The sequence below is a fragment of the Dipteris shenzhenensis genome, chromosome 21 (assembly GCF_047967505.1).
Source record: "Dipteris shenzhenensis isolate YYH24624 ecotype China chromosome 21, Dip_SZ_1.0, whole genome shotgun sequence".
In the NCBI taxonomy this organism is placed as follows: domain Eukaryota; kingdom Viridiplantae; phylum Streptophyta; class Polypodiopsida; order Gleicheniales; family Dipteridaceae; genus Dipteris; species Dipteris shenzhenensis.
This window is the reverse complement of record NC_141616.1, coordinates 47114762-47136332: the sequence shown is the minus strand read 5'-3', so window position 1 is coordinate 47136332 and position 21571 is coordinate 47114762. Positions and strand designations below refer to the sequence as shown.

Genomic DNA, 21571 nt, shown 5'->3' with positions numbered 1-21571 from the left:
CCTTGCAGCCTCAGCTAGGAGGGCTTCTTTCTTTAGGGAATGGAAGGATTCTCCTTTCTTCTCTGAGACTCCTACAGGGTTGAGGTGGCACTTTCAGCCTCAGCCTTGGTTGTTTTCCACCTCACTTTGAGGGGGTTTTATTTATCCTCATGATTTCATGATGTATTCCGCTTTGAGCTTGCTCTCGCGAGTTTTTTCTTACTTAATAGAAGTCTCTTTCTTGGGGGAAAAAAAAATGAGTATTCTAGGTGTCTAGGTTTGTTTTATAGTCTAGTGAGTCCTAGACATGCCACGTGTCATATTAGGAGTTATCCCATATACACTATGGCTTTCTAGAGTCTAATGTCACACTATATAGTGTTGTACTTGTCTATTGTCTATTATGTCAGTTAACATCAAGCTATCTACATGTGAGTATGTTGGTTATCGTTGCCTAGCACTTGTTGTTTCATTTTCTTTCCATTTTGCCTTTCCATATGCTTTCCATATTTCCATTCCGTTCCTATTAGCTTGGCATTCTCCTACCGCCATGTCTCTTCACTGCCGCACCCAAAAGTTCAATCCCCGTATTCCCTAACTTGGAATAAGTAGGTGATAACCTGAAATACTGCATCCAGCTGTAGTGGGGATGACCCAAACTCAGCTTGAATGATTTGGTGAGGGGCCGATGGCTTACCAGGAATCATTCGCGATAGTAGGAGAACATGTAGCCACTTTACACGAGCCCACTCTATATCTGACAGATCCGGTCCCCAACAAGGGCTGCCATACGTTCCCCCGCTGGACGAACCAAGTAGTCAAACAACAATCCCTTGGTCCGTAGATCCTGAAAGTGTGAGCGGAAGCATTGCCTCTCTAATCTGGCCAATGAAGTGTGTCCCCTGCTCAGGCAGGCCTACATCGTGGGTCTCATAGTGAAGATAGGTCTAGAGAGAAGACACGGAGAAAAAGAAATGGAAGGTGCGAAGGCAAAGGAGTCGGCCCATGCAGTGGGGTAAGACATGAACCCTTTGCAAGGTTATGCAGAGTGGACAAGTTTGGCTATGATGAATATGCCTTTTGAAGTGGTGAACAGATCTCGAGTGGTCAAATAAAACTTTGTTGAGGTCGTTTTGATGTCCTGTCTCACGGTTGTAGTGTCTGTCATTGGATTGTTTGAGTCAATTGTGATTTTCTTGCGGCTAGCTCATGGGGAGGGATAGCCCAATATTTGGAAGCATTATCAGCGCCATACAAAGGATGTTACTCCAGATGCTATTCCCAGTGGGACCGTTGAAAATTCAGTTCGGGCTAGGTTGACACTTGCAAATGCTAAAGATCAGCCTATATAGGGGAGAACCAGGGCCAACACTCAGAATGGTAAGAAGCAGGTGAATTTTTCTCTCATGACCCAGCTAATGGAAACTGAAACTGAGCCTCAACGCTTTGAGGATGCTAAGGGCAATCCGGCATGGCAGAAAACCATGAAAGCTGAGATTAGATCCATTCAAAGAATGTTGCATGGGACTTGGTCGATGCACCCCCATTGGCAAGAATGTGGTTGGCAGCAAATGGATCTACAAAATAAAGTATCATGCAGATGGTACAGTTGAGAAGTACAAAGCCTGTTTAGTTGCCAAGGGGTATGCACAAGAAGAGGGGATAGATTATGAGGAGACTTTTGCTCCGATGGCCAAGATGACTACCATTTGCTCTGTCATCTCTCTTGTTGCATTTTATAGTTGGTCTCTGTACCAGATGGATGTCAAGACCGCCTTCCTCAATCGGGATCTCAAGGAGGAGGTCTATGTGCATCAGCCCCAGGGTTTTGTTGTTCAGGGACAAGAACACAACGTATGCAAGCTCAAGAAATCCTTGTATGGGTTGAAGCAAGCGCCTTGTGCATGGTATGATAAGATACATCTCTTCTTAATGTCCCAGGGCTTTGTCAAAACTCATACAAAGCCAAATTTATATGTTCTACAACAAAAATCAGATTTGTCGTGTTTGTTCTTTATGTGGATGACATCATACTCAGTGGTAGTAATTGTTGGTAAACTGAAAGGAAAGAATAGAGTGAACACAAACTCAGAATACTTGCATATAGAACGAAGAAGAGTGAGATCCTTATGTAGGCACATCTTACATGCTCACTGACATCACTGATGACTTCAGAGCTCCACAATCATCTCCTCAATCTGCTCCTAGATTCTCTCAATCATCCTATGTGGCTTCTACCACCACCTAAGTGTGCTTATGGGCACCTAACTGTGCCTCTAGCACTCACACATAGAAACCAAGGTGTGCCTGAGGCATACACCTTGAGATATCCCAACAAACCCCCCCTCAAGGGAATGCCTCAGGCTATGTCAAGGATACAGCTAGCACAAGGTGTCTCATGCCATCTCATGGTGGTCATGGATCTATCAATGGCTAGGATCTCAAGCTAGCAAGGGTTCCCATGGGTGTAAAATAAACAAAAGGGATACAAAAGACCTTCCAATGGTTATCTCTCGTGCATGTACATGTACACAATGTCTGCAGGAGGTACCATGGAGAAAACACATACACATGGCCTACATCATATGGTGACCAGAGGTGTTTACAAAACACAATAGTTTATTTCATTCATTTTGGAGGACTATCCAGGTTGAGTACCTTGACTCAACATAAAAAGAGAGATCTGGAGCATACATAGAGATGATTTAAAAAGCATAATCTTCAAAGGATGCCTCATCTTGTGGAGGCACGTCAACTGAAAGTAGATTGGCATTTTCTGTCTTTGAAGTTGCTTCCTTTTTGGCAACCATTATCTTGGCAATCTTCAACAAGGAAGCCATGTTGGCATTCTCTTCCTTTGTAGCATAACAAGACATTGCTTTATGATTTGGCCTTTCACATATTTTGCATAGGCAAGCCATGAGAGGGTGTAACCCAAGAATTGGCCAGTGTCTTCTCTCTTACAAGGCTAGAATAACAACTGAAAAGCTTCAAAATATAAGCATTTAATGTAGCAAAGACTTGTGACCAAATTTCAATCAATGATGCTTTTTCTTACATGCTTCACAGAGGTGGCTAAATGAAAGCTTTCCAATCAAAACCAGGTATAGCATCTCAAAGCAAAGCTGAAGCCACAGTTGTACTGATGCTATTCAAAACTTCAAAAACTCAGAAATGCTAAAGTAGCATCTAATGTAGCATCACTTTCAAAACCTTGTCAAAACTGTCAAAAACAAAGGACTGAACTTGGAGGGCTTGTATCTCACTCTCCAAAGCAAAGAAAAAGGGGCTTCCTGAGGCAAAAGAAAGCTCATATACCACAGAAGGTCCACTGAGGAGGAGGGGCGCAAATCTGCGTCAGAGCGCCATAGCTTGCTTCTTCAATTTCGACTGGTTTTTCTCTGTTTTCACCTTGAATATGCAGCCATTGCTGCTCAGATTTCAGCACAGGATAGCTCAAGGTATGGAGAAGCTCCCTGTGAAAGGAATTAGAGAAGCATGGAGCAGTCTCACAGAAATCATGGAAGACAGGTTCGACGATCTGTGTGAAATGGCGACTTGCAGCGACGAAGATACGTTAATTCCTTGCAGCCAAAGGTTCACCCCTTCAAGATGTATCTCCAGCAGGAAGGGCTTGGAGAATGGCAGAGAAACGGAGGAGAACAGGCTTTAGCAAAATTTGGGAAGAAGGGGAAGAGATGGTGAAGAAGAAGATGGAGAAGAAGATGATGATGTGGCAGAAATGGGATCAAGGGGGATCAAAGGGCTCTGATACCATGTTGGTAAACTGAAAGGAAAGAATAGAGTGAACACAAACTCAGAATACTTGCATATAGAATGAAGAAGAGTGAGGTCCTTATGTAGGCATCTCTTACATGCTCACTGACATCACTGATGACTTCAGAGCTCCACAATCATCTCCTCAATCTGCTCCTAGATTCTCTCAATCATCCTATGTGGCTTCTACCACCACCTAACTGTGCTTATGGGTACCTAACTGTGCCTCTAGCACTCACACATAGAAACCAAGGTGTGCCTGAGGCATACACCTTGAGATATCCCAACAAACCACCCCCCCTCAAGGGAATGCCTCAGGCTATGTCAAGGATACAGCTAGCACAAGGTGTCTCATGCCATCTCATGGTGGTCATGGATCTATCAATGGCTAGGATCTCAAGCTAGCAAGGGTTCCCATGGGTGTAAGGTAAACAAAAGGGATATAAAAGACCTTCCAATGGTTATCTCCCCTGCATGTACATGCACACAATGTCTGCAGGAGGTACCATGGAGAAAACACATACACATGGCCTACATCATATGGTGACCAGAGGTGTTTACAAAACACAATAGTTTATTTCATTCATTTTGGAGGACTATCCAGGCTGAGTACCTTGAATCAACATAAAAAGAGAGATCTGGAGCATACATAGAGATGATTTAAAAAGCATAATCTTCAAAGGATGCCTCATCTTGTGGAGGCACATCAACTGAAAGTAGATTGGCATTTTCTGTCTTTGAAGTTGCTTCCTTTTTGGCAACCATTATCTTGGCAATCTTCAACAAGGAAGCCATGTTGGCATTCTCTTCCTTTGTAGCATAACAAGACATTGCTTTATGATTTGGCCTTTCACATATTTTGCATAGGCAAGCCATGAGAGGGTGTAACCCAAGAATTGGCCAGTGTCTTCTCTCTTACAAGGCTAGAATAACAACTGAAAAGCTTCAAAATATAAGCATTTAATGTAGCAAAGACTTGTGACCAAATTTCAATCAATGATGCTTTTTCTTACATGCTTCACAGAGGTGGCTAAATGAAAGCTTTCCAATCAAAACCAGGTATAGCATCTCAAAGCAAAGCTGAAGCCACAGTTGTACTGATGCTATTCAAAACTTCAAAAACTCAGAAATGCTAAAGTAGCATCTAATGTAGCATCACTTCCAAAACCTTGTCAAAACTGTCAAAAACAAAGGACTGAACTTGGAGGGCTTGTATCTCACTCTCCAAAGCAAAGAAAAAGGGGCTTCCTGAGGCAAAAGAAAGCTCATATACCACAGAAGGTCCACTGAGGAGGAGGGGCGCAAATCCGCGTCAGAGCGCCATAGCTTGCTTCTTCAATTTCGACTGGTTTTTCTCTGTTTTCACCTTGAATATGCAGCCATTGCTGCTCAGATTTCAGCACAGGATAGCTCAAGGTATGGAGAAGCTCCCTCTGAGAAGCATGGAGTAGCCTCAGAGAAATCGTGGAAGACAGGTTCGACGATCTGCGTGAAATGGCGACTTGCAGCAATGAAGATACGTTAATTCCTTGCAGCCAAAGGTTCGCCCCTTCGAGATGTATCTCCAGCATGAAGGGCTTGGAGAATGGCAGAGAAACGGAGGAGAACAGGCTTTAGCAAAATTTGGGAAGAAGGGGAAGAGATGGTGAAGAAGAAGATGGAGAAGAAGATGATGATGTGGCAGAAATGGGATCAAGGGGGATCAAAGGGCTCTGATACCATGTTGGTAAACTGAAAGGAAAGAATAGAGTGAACACAAACTTAGAATACTTGCATATAGAATGAAGAAGAGTGAGTTCCTTATGTAGGCATCTCTTACATGCTCACTGACATCACTGATGACTTCAGAGCTCCACAATCATCTCCTCCATCTGCTTCTAGATTCTCTCAATCATCCTATGTGGCTTCTACCACCACCTAACTGTGCTTATGGGCACCTAACTGTGCCTCTAGCACTCACACATAGAAACCAAGGTGTGCCTGAGGCATACACCTTGAGATATCCCAACAGTAATTTGCAGCAGTGCAGTCGGTCTTGTGTCAAACTTTTGACATGACAGATTTAGGCTTCTTACACTACTGTCTTGGCATTGAATTTCGGCAAACCCAAGAGGGGATTTCTATGTCACATACAAAATATTTAAAGGGGTTTGTTTCAGAAATTGAAGATGGAGAACTGTATGAACCTGTGGCCACTCCATTGGAAAAGGGAATCGAGCTGAGTAAGCATGATACAACTAAAAAGTTTGATGGCACATTGTACAAGCAGTTGCTGGGCAGTTTGATCTACTTATGCTCCACACATCCAGACATTGCCTATGCCTCAGTGGTTCTTAGCCAGTTTATGCATTGTCCCACAGTCACGCATTGGAATGCAGTGAAGAGGGTTCTCATATATGTACAGAATACACTCTCCTATGGGCTGCATTATGCTTCAGATGGTGACATTTCTCTGAGTGGCTTCACCGACTTAGATTGGTTAGGGGACATCGATGATCGCAGATCCACATCTGGTTATTGCTTCTCATTGGGCTCAACTTGCATCTCATGGCTTAGTAACAAGCAAGACCGCGTGTCTCTCTCCTCCAGTGAAGGAGAATACAAAGCTGCAAATTCAGCCACTATGAAATGTATGTGGTTAAGGAAGCTTCTGCATGACTTGCATCATGCTCAGGATGGTGTGATGCAACTCGAATGTTCTATGATAGCCAGCGTTGCATTGCTATTGAAAACTATCATGTATTTCATGCTCGCATGAAAGACATAGAAAATCACTATCATTATGTGCGGGATTGTATCACAGATGGCTTCATTGATCTCACATATGTTCCATTGAGGACAATGCGGTAGATATCTTCACTAAAATCCTGGCAGTGCCTCTTTTCACACGACATCGACATGGCTTGGGGATACGAGACATTCAAACAATGTCAAGGGGGGTTGTAAAATGACATTGTTTTCCTTTTTACTCCCATAGGTTTGCTATATCCACGTGTGGATGAATTTGTGCAACCATGATACTTCAGGTACTTCAGGTTCTTCTGACATCATTCCAGAGCATTTCAGCCATATCATTGAGGGGGGATTTATAGAGATATATACAATGATATGGTGGTGTAGGAGAGACTAGGACTTGGTCTATTTTGGAATTTTAGTGTACTCTAGTACTTGGACTATATACACCAAGTACTTCTACTTCACTTGGTTGAACAAGAAAACCGATGCAAACCGCTTTGTTAAACAACTTTTAGATCGAGGCCATAGTACTTATTGCGTATGCAATGTACACCCCTCAATCCTTCACTTGGCCATTTCGATGTTTCACACCACTGGTTGTGAAAACTGTGCAAGAGGGGGATTGCAGACAGGCGAGGATGATTTGGATAGGGGTAGCTAGGATTTTCAGTCACTTTGCCCACTCCCCATTTTTTATGACATGGGGCTCAGTGGCTTGGCTTTCTCTTACAGGACCTCAAGTTTTCTATGAGAGATTTGACTCCTCTCGGGCCATTTCGGTTCGACGTCATTGGACTGAGTCCTGTTCGTTGGATGTGGTACCACACCTTCCTTTTACAGCTGTACATGCCTCTATGGATACTTCTTGGGAGATTCTAGCGAGCATAGCATCCTGGCATATCTGGAGAGCCAGATGCACAGAGGCTTTGGAGGGTACTCAGGTTCATCCCTCGCACACATTGGCTAGTATCTGGACAGACACCGTACATACTTTGATGGCCGTATGGATGGGTATGCAGGGAGACTCCCATGCAGCCTCAGCTAGGAGGGCTTCTTTCTTCAGGGAATGGAAGGATTCTCCTTTCTTCTCTGAGACTACTACAGGGTTGAGGTGGCACTTTCAGCCTCAGCCTTGGTTGTTTTCCACCTCACTCTGAGGGGGTTTTTATTTATCCTCATGATTTCATGATGTATTCCGCTTTGAGCTTGCTCTCGCGGGTTTTTTCTCTTACTTAATAGAAGTCTCTTTCTTGGAAAAAAAAAAAAAAAACTGTGCAAGAGGTAGGATGGGGTAATTGTGAGAGGTCAAGTGATGAATGGTAAGGAATGTCATACAGTGTGTGTGTGAGTAGGAGTGCCATAGTGTGGTGTCTATGAGAGGAGAGGGGGCTCGTCACTCAAGAAACTTCCGCCAGATTCCCTTAGAGCTGTTGCTAAATAGAATGTTTATTAACTTCTTGTTCTTGCAAACTTCTTTCAATGGACCAGACGATGATACTTGTGTATCGTCTTTGCCCCACTCGAAAGGTGATGCTTAGTCTTGAATCTATATTGAGGGCGTATAGCCTTACACTCATAATCGTACCAGCTATTGCAAGCTACCAAGCGAAGGGGATGGGTGGCATGTGTGAAAATGTGTACGGCAGTCTCATGTGGAGACTGACTGATCAGAGCGGCTTCATAAGTGAAGCCTATATCCTCAATATATGTGAGTAAAGTAGAAGAGCATGCGAAGTAATTCAGTGAAAGGCTATGATCAAAGTGTATGTCGTGATATGTAGTGTGCGTGGCTGGTGTCATGGTGTGCGTCGTAAGGTGGGGGATGGACATTGTAAAAACAAGATAGGTGTGGTCTACTCCTCCTGGAGGTGGTGGCCAAACAGAGAAGTCACTAACATGCGAGGTGAAGGTAGGGGATCCCATGAGGTAGTCCACCGTGCTGAGAACCCCCTCCCCCCCCCTCCCCGCCCCAAAATCCCTGTGTGGAAAATACGTGAATCCACGTGAGGCCATTATTAATGACAAGATCATGTATCCTGCCTATGTCTAAGAATGCGTGCCCATAAGATTTGACTGGGGGGGTGCGTGTCTATGGAAATATCCCTGCCGAGTGGGAATGGATTGATGCAGGGAATTTTTTGAACAGCCTCCCTCTCTTCAGTACCCTGCTAGCAATTCCAGGAGATTCCAGATGAGCAATACAGGCTGGAAGCCTTGTAGTGCCTCTCATTGGGAGGAGTTTCAGATTTCAGCATATGTGCAGAAATCTTTTTGAAGAAGGCTCTGGAAGTCTCTTAGGAATAGATATATTCATGGGGGGATTGCAGCTATGGTTTTGTATGCCTCCTTACATGTGCTGCTTCTCAGCAAAGGAGTCCACTCAGCATTGCCTTGGGATTGCAGAATAGGCTAGGGCTATTTGGAAGGGGATTGAGGGACTTGGCTCTCTGTGCCAGGGCCCCAGATTTTCTCTGAGAGTCATGGATCTTCTTGGATTTTCTCGGTTTGACGTCACTCATGCTCTCTGGATTCTGTTTTACTTTCTCTCCATACAGAATCCAGATCTACACATGCTTCATTGGACAATTGGTGGGAAATCATAGCGAGCATTTCAACCTGGCATATCTAAAGATCCAGATGCACAGAGGCACTTGCTTGCTCCCAGGTCCACCCCTCAGATTTTGGCCAGTATTTAGACAAACATGGTACACAGTCTCTTATAACCATCTGGCCAGGTATGCGTTCCTCAAGGGCTGCTACTACCAGGAGGACTACTTTCCTTAGGGAATAGAGAGGTTTTCCCTTCTTTTCACAAGTTAGTGCAGGATTGAGATGGCACTTTCAGCCTCAGTCCTGTCTTCTCAGGATCTAAGCTCATTGCTCTTGGAGCTTTTCTCATACTTAATAGAAGTCTCTTTCATGAATAGAAACACTTGCCTTTTTCCCAAATAGTCGCCTTTTTCCCAAATAGTCACCTTTGAGGCTTAGCACTTGTCTATTGTGGTTTCTTTGTGTTTCAGACACAAATTAAAACCATTGTGTCTTGCCTCAAGGCACTCTTGTGTCTTTATCTCCATATCCTAAAACACAATGCTATTTATAATTAATGTGCACAATAAGACCAAGGTTATCTATTTATTAAAAAACAAAGTATGTATATACGAAGAACATGAGAGAGATTTTTTTTTGTTGTTTCTCTCGTCTTATTCATGCAAAATATATGTTTAACATTTTTCTATTACCAATATTATGTTTTGCATGATGTAACTTAATTTTGGTTTAAGTTTCCTATATGGAAATTATTAAAGCATGATATATTGTAAGTTTTAAATACTTTCCGAAGACCCTTCCTTAGCTGCACTCGTATGGGAGATCTCTCAACCATTCATACAAGCCTTTTCCCTAACAGAAATTAGAAGTGCAGGGTAAAATAAGCCATCTTGCCTTACTCCAGGTTGTGGCATTCAGAAAGACCATTAACAGCATGCCAGATTCCTCTACATAGGAGTTACCACCCTTTTTGCTCTTATGTTTTGCGGTTCTAATGATTTCTGTGGTTTCAAGCATAATTTCAACGGGTGTTCTCTTGTGCAGATGCCAATACGAGAAGCCTGTCATGTGGCTATTCAACTCAGCCATCCAGAAGAACAGCGCCTTTGGAAGCATGCTATAGCACGAAAGGGACATGGATCAAAACCTGTGATCCAAATTGTATGGTTTTGCTCCCTTATCATCACAAACAATAGTCAAGTGTTGTTCTGTCTGAATAGTCACAAACAATAGTCAAGTGTTATTCTGTCTGAATAGTAATAGTGAACCCTTATGTTTCTTAAAAATGCAGTGGCCGGGGACATGATTAGTCCATTTTGTGATTTTGCGTGGTAGAAATAGTTAGTGTTCCCTCCATCTATAAAGTAATCAGAGAATTAAAATTTTACAGTACTTCTTTTATCACAGAGTGTACTTTTTTCTCCTAGCATAGTTTAATGATCTATATAAGGAAATGAAAGAGAAGAAAATGAAAAAAGGTGTTTGCCGTTTATTTAATCAAAGAAGAGACAGATGCTTGCCTGTTTTTTTTGTGCATAGTAACCACAGCCATTCCATTGGATAAATTTGTGGCTTCAAGCTGAAATGCCTGGATAGTTTCTCTTTCCATTGTGCCTTTTTATTTATTTTCCCATCGCAAGTAAGAAGATCTTATCCTTATATACATGTGTGAATGAGTAGCTTACCTCTTTGCTCCAGGGATTCTTCCCATCCCTAATCGTGGAATTCAATTCCACACTTTTCAGAGCATATATTTCTCAATCATGATCAGCAGGGAGCGAGCTCCACCTTCTTGAATCATCAAAACACATGTTCACTTTCCATCAAGAAGGTGGAATGGGAATAGAATAGTAGGGTTACAATGTACATCGGCCCAAAAGGCCGTAGTGGCCATGTGCACGCACCCACCCACTTTTTTTTTTTTTTTTGGTGGGAAGAAATCTTTTATTGCTGTAGAATAATTACATTCATAGTTACTTCAAAAAAACGAAGTAACTACTACTCAACTGAAGATCTCAGTATAAGCTGTATATACATCCTGATCAATCAAACGAGTCTGAAGACAATCATAAAATGATTGTTGCAGAGATCGTTTGAAAAAAAGAAAAGATGAAAATAGTGGATCACCAAAGACTCTATGATTTCTGTCCATCCATAAAGTCCATAGTGTCCAATAGCGCATACAAAAAATAAATCAAATCCCTGTCTTTCTGGATGAAAGCCAAACAACCAGAAAAATCTGCCAAAAGTAACAGTAGGAAATCGCTGTCGAAGCCTCTGTCTTATGAGAGCAATGAGATCAGAAGTGTTTGGACAGGACCAAAAGATATGAAACACTGATTCAGTAGAGTGCTGACATCGGTGACAAACAGCTGAAGCTATATGTCTGTGTGCGAGTAACTGTCCGGATGGAAAAATGCCAAGAAGAACTCGCCATAGGAAAAGCTGTTGTCGTAGAGGGACTTTGTAATGCCAAAGGAGACGCAGCCTTTTTCTCCACCACTTCATTGGGCGATCTATATGCCAAACAGTATTTGCTTTGTGGGAAATCCAAGGCGGAGGTAATAACACTTTATACAGTGATGACACTGTGATATGTGAGAGCTTCAGAGGACGGGCATATAAGGAAGGAGAGCGTAAGATCCAATCCTCAAGCCGATTCTGAAGTTCCAAATGGGGTACCGGCAAGTACGGTTGGAGCATTGCTGATATTCGATGCCATAAAGGGCGATAATGAGCTCCCAAGCCATATTTGCGAGCAGCCATAGAAAAAGATAAGATTGTGCCATCATCCCGAAGTACATCCGCCACAGATGAAATGCCTTTGAAGGAGAGAAAATAAGAACGTCGGGGTTCTTGTATGGCCAAAGGGGGGTGGAAAACTTTAGACCAAAAAATATTCTCTACCCTCAAAGAGTTGCCCGAGAGAGAGTCCCTGCCATGCCATTCCAAATGGGATAGAATATGTTTCCAATCAAGAAGCAGACGAGAGACAAAAGGGCATCCTCTGATCTTGCCTTGGATAGAGCCAAATAAAAAATCCCACTGAGTAAGCTGCCAATGCCCAAAGGCAGATGTATGAAGATGTAATAAGAGAGAGCGAATCATGAAAGCCCAAGGCTGATCTCCTTGCAGAAACTGTATCATCATTTTCCCTCTGTGAGCAAGTAAATGCATTTGAATATCAAGAATGTTCAGACCTCCGTGCATCTTGGGAGAACAGAGACGATGCATAGAGAGTAATCTGAGACTTTTCTTGCCATGTTTTGAACGCCAGAAAATTTCCATGATAGCTGACATAAATGAAACCAGATCTGCCTTAGTGAACATGGTGAGAGGCAGATAAAATTGTATGTATGCTATCAAAATGGATTGTGTGATTCGCAGGCGAACATGTAATGGCCAAGTTGCAAGCTTCCAATATTCAAAGTTTTGCCCTTAACTTTGCTAGCACCCAATCAGTTTGTTGTGAGCGGGTGAGTCCCCAGCCTAGAGGATAACCAAGATGTCGAATAAAATGAGAAGCGGGGACAATTTCTCCAGGCCACAGAAGGTTGTGCCATTCCTGTGCATGTAAAGGCAGCAATTTCGATTTCTGAAAATTGACCCGAAGGCCAGCAGCCAAACCATATGTAGTAAGAGCATGCATAATCATGGACAAATCAGCCCAAGTATTTTTTGGAGTAAAGAATGAATCATCAGCATATGCCTGAGCAATCATGCTGCGACTACCAAGAATCTCCAAACCGTGCAACTGATCAGTGTCCAAAAGGTGATCCAAATATTGAAGCAGTGGATGGGTGGCTATAGCAAAAAGTAAAGCACTCAGGGGACATCCTTGCCTGACAGAGCAAGCAAGAGTCCAGGATGGGGAAATATCTCCTGAGAGTATACAGGCAGCTTCACTATCTTGATATAGCCAAGTGATGAGCTGCTACATTTTTGTGCCAAAACCCAATGCTTGCATAGTCGATGAAATAAAATCCCACTGAACAGTATCAAAGGCTTTGGCAATATCAATTTGCAGTAACAAAACATCCTGCTGTGTATATTTAGCATATTCAATTCCAATGTAGGCATTAGCAATGTTATCAGTGATGTGCCTGCGCGGGACAAAGCCATATTGAGCAGGATGCAACCCATCATGTAAAATCCCCTTTAGCCAATCGACAACCATTTTGGTGGTGACTTTGTAAATTACGGGCATAAGAGTGATAGGTCTCCAATCTGCCAAAGACTCACAATTTTGTTTTTTGGGAAGGAGCTTAACAAGACCTCTCTTCCATGTATCTGGCATTTTCTGATTTTGCCACGCAGCATTCACCATATATAGAAATGAATGCTTCAAAATAGGCCAGTAGGCTAGAAAAAACTCTACTGTTAAACCATCCCATCCAGGGGATTTCCATCTGCCACATGATTTGATCGCATCTGACAGTTCCCTTTCAGTAAAAGGTTCCTCCAATTCCAAAGCTTTAGGAGGGGAAATGATAGGAGAAACATGTTGCAACAGTAAATTTTGTGCATGTAAAATCTGTTGCGAGAGAGGAGCTGCAGAGCCAAATTGCTGTGAGAAATGATGCACACAAAAGAAAGCAAGCTGTGACCGTGAGGTAGTCCATGATCCATCGGGCATAAGCACTCTGCAAATTTCTGTTTTGATTCTCTTCTGATGTAAACTTTTGAAAAATTCTTTGGAAGAGCAACCTTTATCTGTAAAGGCTCTTTGTCTTGCTCTAGTCTCCCATTTTGCCAGTTTCCTTTGATCATTTAGTTTAAGACAATGTCTGGCCTGGCATAGTGTTGTTTGCTCATGCAAGGACAAAGAACGGTGATGATTGAGTTCAGTGAGGTCTTGACAAGTAGATTTGGCTTGAGCAATGGTTTCCCTCAGAGTCTTCATGTAAGACTTGCCATAAACTCTAATCACCACTTGCATTTTAGAAATAAAAGTATCCCAGGCATCATCAACATTTAGATGGCTGCTAGAGGGAAGACAATGAGCTGCTTCAGTAACCATTGCCTTGAAATCAGCATGTAGCAAATAACTATTGTTGATGATGAGATGTCTCCTGTGTGGCAATCTATCATCTGGCATGTTATGAAAAGATAACTGTAACCATAGTGGTGCATGGTCTGAATGCACAAAGGCATAGTCAATCCACATTTTGCATGTGAACTCCCCATTTTGTTGGGGCGCAACACTATACCATCGATCCAGACGTGCCTGATAGGCTGAAAGAGCATTATGTTGAAAAGTGTAGCCCGGTGACAAAGGCTGCAATTCCTTCCAAAGGTCAACCAGATCCAGATGTAGAAGTAGTTGAGACCATGCATGCCTTTCAGAAGATAACATATGATCGTGTCTGGAGGTGTTGTCTCCCTGTTGTGGAGCATTATTGAAATCACCACATATGTAGGCATGATATCTCCACGGATATTGTTGCATGGCATCCCAAATTGCAGTTCTTTCTCTAGAGGACTGAGGTGCGTAAACTGAAGCAAATTCAAACACCTCTTCTCTAATAAAGCATTGGAGAACAAGCCATCTGCCTTTGTTGTCATTTAATGCAATGGCTGGTTGAAGCTCATGTTTGATCAAAAAGACAACCCCTGAGAAAGAGTGCTCCCCAGCATAAAAAATATCATATCCACAGTAGTGTCCTGTCTTGCCTGCATACATATGCTGGTTGTGTTCTTGTAAAGCCACTATGTCAGGCTGAAATCTGTTGATGTACAGCCACACAGATTTCCATTTCCTACTGTCACACATGCCCTGGACATTGAGTGTGAAACATTTGATGTGAGCAGTCATATATACAGGTATTTATAGTAATGTAACAACTATGTACAGCAGCAAAATTTATGAGGTCAGCCTTGCATTTGTATCTCAGGGTCGAGACCTCGCGCCTGAGAAGAAGTAGCCGCCTGAGAAGTAGACAGCAACGCAGCAACCTCTTCTTCAGGGAAGAGTGTTCTGCTGGCTGTTACTGCAGCCCATGTAATCCCAATTCCTGTGTTTATCTATGGGGTATTCCCGCTAGAAGAGGCACCAGTCCAAGTGCGGGGGGGTGGAATTCTTCTAGCAGAAATAACTTTTCTTGGACTCTGCCAGCCATCAGTTGAAGGTTGCTGTCCTTTGGTCGAGGATTGAATGACAGGAGGTGAATGTGATGTGAGATTCCCATTGGGAGCCACTGGAGCTTTGCCTTTATCCTGACTCCCAGCAGGCTGTCTACTGCTTTTATTTTTGTTGACCACTGGAGTAGGAACATCTTTAGTGGGCATAGAAACTGACAAAGTGGCACGAGGCATTTTATGTGGATTCATTGGACACTGTGAAGCCATGTGTCCAAACTTTTTGCATTCAAAAGAGGCCCTTGCAAATAAACCCCATTTGAGTTTATAAAAAGCACTTCCCATGTTCACATTATTCACCGTGACTGAATAAGAGTCCGGTGTGGGATTTTCAGTATCCCAGAGAATGCAAAATCCGTTTGAGTTGCCATTTGGCTGTGGTGGGCAAACCACTTAACCTAAAGATGCTGCAATTTTAGGCAAAGCGAGGCCATACATTGGGGGAAATCAACAACTTCAACCAAACCGGGCATCTGTGTCGGATTAAAGCCTGAAAATCCCTTGTGGGAGACCATGGCAAGACATGCACCATTTGCTGCCCATAAAAAAGAGGTGAGTGTTCCAAAAGCATTTGTCTATGGATCTCATCCACCATGATGACCTCAAAAAAGCCCCTGGCTGCATAGTGTACTTTATGAACAAAAGCGCCAGCCAATGTGCGTGTCAGCCAGTTGCCTATCTCTGCAGCAGGGGGCATCCGCCGGCCTGGAAAAAATAAAATGACTGCATTCTTGGCATATTCCCTGACTGGATCGACAATTTCATCGACCTCAACCATGAGGCCGACTGAAGGAACCGAGTCTTTCCACTCTTTTCGCGTATCTGCAAATCCTTCATGCATTACATCATATACCAATTGAGCCTCAAGAGTCTCATGCATCGGGTCATTCTGACCCTCAACCTGCTTTTGCTTCTTACAGGGAACCGAACGCTCCTTTTGAAACGTTTTTTCATATGAATACTCTGCCATGACTTTGAAAGAAAGGGAGCTTGAGAATGAAAGTACCTGTAAAAGAGTAGTGAAAGCCAAAAAAACCAGTCCCAAAGAAATATTCACAGGAAATCCACTAGCGAAGATAAAGAAGAGTATAGTTGGGGAGGAGATATCAGAGGGAATTGTAAAAGTTAGGCTGGAACACTAGACTGGTAGAGAAGACAGCGGGGCCCAAAAGACTTTAAGGATTTTTACGACAGGAAGTACAAGAACTGTACGGAGGGGACCATCGTACGGAAAAATAACTGTAAGAAAAAGGTACGGGCTGTGTACGGGAAATTGCAGAGGGGAACCAGGAGTGACGCAGGTGTACGGGAAACGTACAAGCGTACGGACGCTGTACGGCTACCGTACAGCTGTACGGACGGGGCTGCACAAGGTAATTGAGGAGGATGAAAGAGACAAAGCGGCGTAGACCTCACGTGGATGAGACGAAACACCTAGGGAAACGTGATAAAGTTACGGGCCTGTAGGAAAGCGCTGCGAGCAGGGTAGAGCCTGTACAGAAACGGCCGTACGTTCTGTACGGGTAGCCGTACAGGTGGTACGGGATGTCGCAGAAGGTACGGCGAGCACCGGATCCTGGTAAGTTCCGCAGCTCTTCTCTCTCTCTCACACACACACACTTTTTTTTTTTTGTAAAACCAAGATACTTATATTATAAAACATTCATTTACATCCAAGCCGTGCTCAAAATAGAGCTACAGCCCTATCCATCAGAAACAGTAAAAGAAAAGTTGAATACAAGAAACATCCAAATCTTCCTCATGTAAGGCATCATATAAAGATTGCCTTAATGAGGCTCTGAAAAACTCATAAGGATGCTGAAGAGGAGAATTCAGATATGCTTGGATGCGCTGCAGCCAGAGGGTCCATAAGGCCCAGTATCTGATCCAGTGGAAGAAGAGAGAATACTGTGACAAAGAAGCTGATAGTTTGCCATACATCCAGAAAAACCTGTAGAACCTGTGTGCTGGAAATCTGAGAGATAAAAAATAGGAGATTCTATCTAGAAGGTCTCTGGAATATGAACAAAACCACAATAAATGCGGAATACTCTCCGATGCAAGGTGACATCTTGGACAGAGAGGTGAAGCTATTCGTCGTTTAGCCAATTTCACTCCCACTGGGAGAATACCAACAATACATCTCCATAGGAATAGTCTTTGCTTCAATGGCATTTTCAACTTCCATATCATTTGCAATCTTCCTTTCCACCAGGCTAATGATTTGTTCAGATGCCATAAAGAATTAGCATGATGGGCAATCCAAGGAGGAGGTAATATTAATCTATAAGCCTGTATAGATGTCAATGACTGCAAAGGCTTAGAAGAAATGCTTGGACTTGAAGACTGAAGGTGCCAATCTTGAAGCCTGTCACTGCCATTCAATGTTGGAATCGGAACCAGAGGAAGTAGGAGATCAGCAATAGCTTTCCAAATAGGTCTATGATGCATTGCCAGGTTGTATTATCTACATGCTGCTGGAAAAAGGAGAATATTTCCTTGCATATCTACAACGTCATCAATGAACCGGATACCCATTTTCATAAGATTGTAAGCTCTGATGGGTTGTTGAACAGCAAGGGGAGAGGAAAACACAGCACTCCAATGAATACTCTCCAATCTGAGTGATGATGCTAGAGAAGCAGGATGAGGAGACCATTTGATGTGAGAGAGTACTTGCTTCCAATCCTGAATCAAGGAATTAGAAAATGGACAACCAGGGATTTTACCTTGAAATTTTCCAAGTACTACTTCCGATGGATCTACTATCCAATGTCCATAAGCATGTGTGCGCATCTGACCACACAAAATTGCTAGCATAATAGACCAAGACTGCTCTTGTTGAAAGAATGTTTTGAGCATAGTGATCTTTCTTGCCAACACATGATATTTGATGTTTATTATATTCAAACCACCATGCATTCTGGGTGAGCAAAGCAAGTCCATTTTGAGCAACCATAAAGCTTTTTTATGAAGCTTGGTTTTCCAAAAAATCTCCATGGCTTGAGACATAAAAGATGAGAGATCTCGAGATGACCAATGTAATAGAGGAAGGTAGAACTGGACATAAGCTAGAACAATAGACTGGACAATTCGAAGCCATACATGCAGAGGCCATGTGGAAATCTTCCAATATTGTAACTTGTCCTGAATTTTGTTGAACACCCACAACATTTGTTGCTTATTACTGATTTTCCAGCCAATAGGATAACCCAAATGTCTTACTATATTTTCCGGTTGAATAATCTGGCCTGGCCACAGAATAGCATGCCAATCACAAAGCTTGAGAGGCAAGAGTTTTGATTTCTGAAAATTAATTTTAAGACCAGCTGCCAACCCAAAATCTGAAAGGGTATCCATCAAGAGGCGAATCTCCAATGGACTGTTCTTTAGCATGAAGAATGAATCATCTGCATAGGCCTGCGCTATGAAGGGTCGTGAACCAGAAATCTGAAGCCCCTCTAGCTGTCCAGTATCAACCATGTGATCCATATAAAGAAGCAAAGGATGTGAAGCGATGGCATAAAGCAAGGCACTGAGAGGACATCCTTGTCGAACCGAACGTTCGAGAGTCCAAGACTCAGACAAATGTTTCCCTATAAAGCATTGTGCAGTAGAATTTGAATAAAGCCAATATATGACATTAGATAGCTTTGGCCCAAAACCAAGTTTTTGCATGATTTGAGAGACATAATCCCACTGTACTGTATCAAACGCCTTCGCCACATCCACCTGCATGACCAACACATCTTGATCTGAATATTTAGCATATTCCATTGCGATAAGAGTGTTAGTGATATTGTCATGTATGTGCCGTCTTGGAACAAAACCATATTGCCTGGGATGAAGTCCATCATGAAGGATATCCTTTATCCGATGTACCAACATTTTGGCAATCAGTTTGTATATCACCGGCATCAAAGTAATTGGTCTCCAGTCATCCATAGTCTCACAAAGAATCTTTTTGGGCACAAGCTTAACCAGACCATGCTTCCAAGCTGAGGGAAGATGTTGGTGCTGCCATGCTGCATTAATAAACTGCAGAATTGGACCCTTCATTTCTGGCCAAAAAGCTTCGAAAAATTCAACCGTCAGACCATCCTAGCCAGGGGATTTATGTTTACCCAAATGCTAAAGGGCTTCATCCAATTCATTCTCTCTCTCTCTCTCTCTCTCTCTCTCTCTCACACACACACACACACACACACCCCACACGCACCCACCCACCCACACACGCATGCATGCACACACATGCAACCCCCCCCCCCCGCCTACACAAACACACACACACACACCCTTTTGGGATGGGGTCTTGAAAACTCTAGTAATGGCTTCTTGAATCCCTCTAAATGCAGTGCACACTGCATAATTGACAGCGAAATTAGTATACAAGGAGGATTGAGGTACACCTCTCTCCCCAACACTCCATACCCTATCTCTGTCTCAAATCACAAACCTTTATTTGGCATCACTTCACATGTATTGCACTCCACTTATATAAGGAGCTCACTCAAAATATAGCTTCATGTGTACTATCACAATAAAGGTGATAGATCACTTTGAAGGTGATAGAGTCACACTAGCGGTGACATAGGCATGCTGAAGGGGTCGTGGACACACTGAAGGTGTCATGTGCTAGCACTGTAAATAACGTGGTCACTGTAAAGTTGACAGAAGCTATACTAAAGATAGCATACATCGTGACCAGCCATAGTAAGAGCATGCTTCGAACTGTAAATAGCGATGTGCACAAGATTTGTAGAGAATAACCAACGGGGATGTAACGTCGACATCGTAAACCACATACGGTAGCCAGTGTTGGAAAGCAATAGTATTTGAGCAATGCTCAAATGCTACTCAAGAACTCACACAAAGAAAACTCACACATGTGGTTAGTAAACATAGAATATTTGAAACTTGTATATCCAATAATGGTTCATAAATGTAGTGGAGAGAAGTGTAGGTGTGTAGGTGTGTTACATTTCGTCCGTCGCCAAAATAGTTGTCCTCAATCAACACCACCTAGGTGGGGTTACTCATTTGTAAGGCCAGGATACTCAGCCGAATAATGACTTTCCACCCAGTTTGCATCAATGGTGGGATAATGCAGAGCCCGCTCCTCCCTGCCCTGCTCCCCCACTCCCTCTACCCCACTCCCTGCTCCCTCTACCCCTCTCAGCCCGCTCCTCAGCCCCCTCCCTCTGCCTCAGCCGCTCCCCCTCCCCCGCACTCAGCCTCTTCCCTCCTCCCCCTTCTCTCCCTCTCAGCCCGCCCCCTCACCTCTCAGCACACTGCCCCCTCAGCCCGCCCCCTCACCACTCAGCCCGCTGCCCCCTCCCCCTCCTCTCCCTCTCAGCCCGCCCCCTCCCCTCTCAGCCCGCTCCTCCTTGCCCTCTCCCTCACTCCCTCTACCCCGCTCCCTATCAGCCCGCTCCTCCTCTTCCCTGCTCCCCCGCTCCCTCTTCCCTACTCCCCCGCTCCCTCTACCCCGATCCCCCACCCCCGCCTCTACCCTTGCCCCGCCTCTACCTCTCCCCCGCTCCCTCTACCCCGCTCCCCTCTCCCCCGCCTCTACCCTTCCCCCTGCCTCCTCCCTCCCCCTACCCTACTCCCTTCCCCCGCTTCTGCCTCAGCCCTCCTTCTACCCCGCTCCCTACCCCCACCTTTATTCCTTCTTCTTGTCTCCCCCCTCTCCATTCTCCCGCAACGTTTTTTGGAGCGGAAGGAGTCCAAAAATGTCAGAGTCGGCCTCCTCACCTCGATTGGTGATGGATATTCCATCAGCCAATCCTACTCCACCTCCACCGGCCGCGAAAACTATTACTTTTTCTAAAGACGAGTTGCAGCAGCTCAAGAAGGACGTAGAGATTGAATGCTCTACCACGTTGCTAGCACACATCTTTGGGTCTCACCCTTCTAGATCCCAAGCTAGAGACTGGATGCTTGTGGCTCTCCCCCCAGACCTCACTCCACGATTGTTAGATGTTCGTCTTCTGGGACGAGGTTTTTTCCAAGTTGTTTCTGACACTCCAGAGCTACGAGCACTGTGCTCAAAGCTGAGTTTTTACACCTGGGACACATGAAGATCTTCTTTGACGCCTATGATATTGGTTTCGACCCAGTGGAGGCAGATAAGGAAATCTTTTCGCTCTTCATCAGATTTCCCGGGCTTCCCCAGGTTTACCATCGACTTCTTTCTGTTATTGGGGAGCATTTTGGCGCGGTTGCTGAGATCCCACCCCTCCCTAGGTTGCCATTTACTGCAGCAGAGGTAACCAAGGCTGATGGGGTACCTAGAGTTAGGGTCCTTTGTAAGGATCCTAACCTCACGATTGACCATGTTATGATCCAACGCCCGGATGGTTCCTTTTTTTGTCAGAGAGTAGAGATT

The 21571-nt window shown here is 43.8% G+C and overlaps 1 protein-coding gene across 2 annotated transcripts in view; it reads left to right on the top strand.

Moving 5' to 3' along the window:
- Nucleotides 1-21571, top strand: part of LOC147888956 (L-arabinokinase-like) — a 284402-nt gene that overhangs the window by 131771 nt on the left and 131060 nt on the right. For both annotated transcript variants that reach the window (XM_087393001.1, XM_087393000.1), the window contains exon 18: nucleotides 10087-10203. In XM_087393001.1, coding sequence (XP_087249127.1) covers nucleotides 10087-10203 — 117 coding nt within the window. The remainder of the gene's footprint in view (nucleotides 1-10086; nucleotides 10204-21571) is intronic.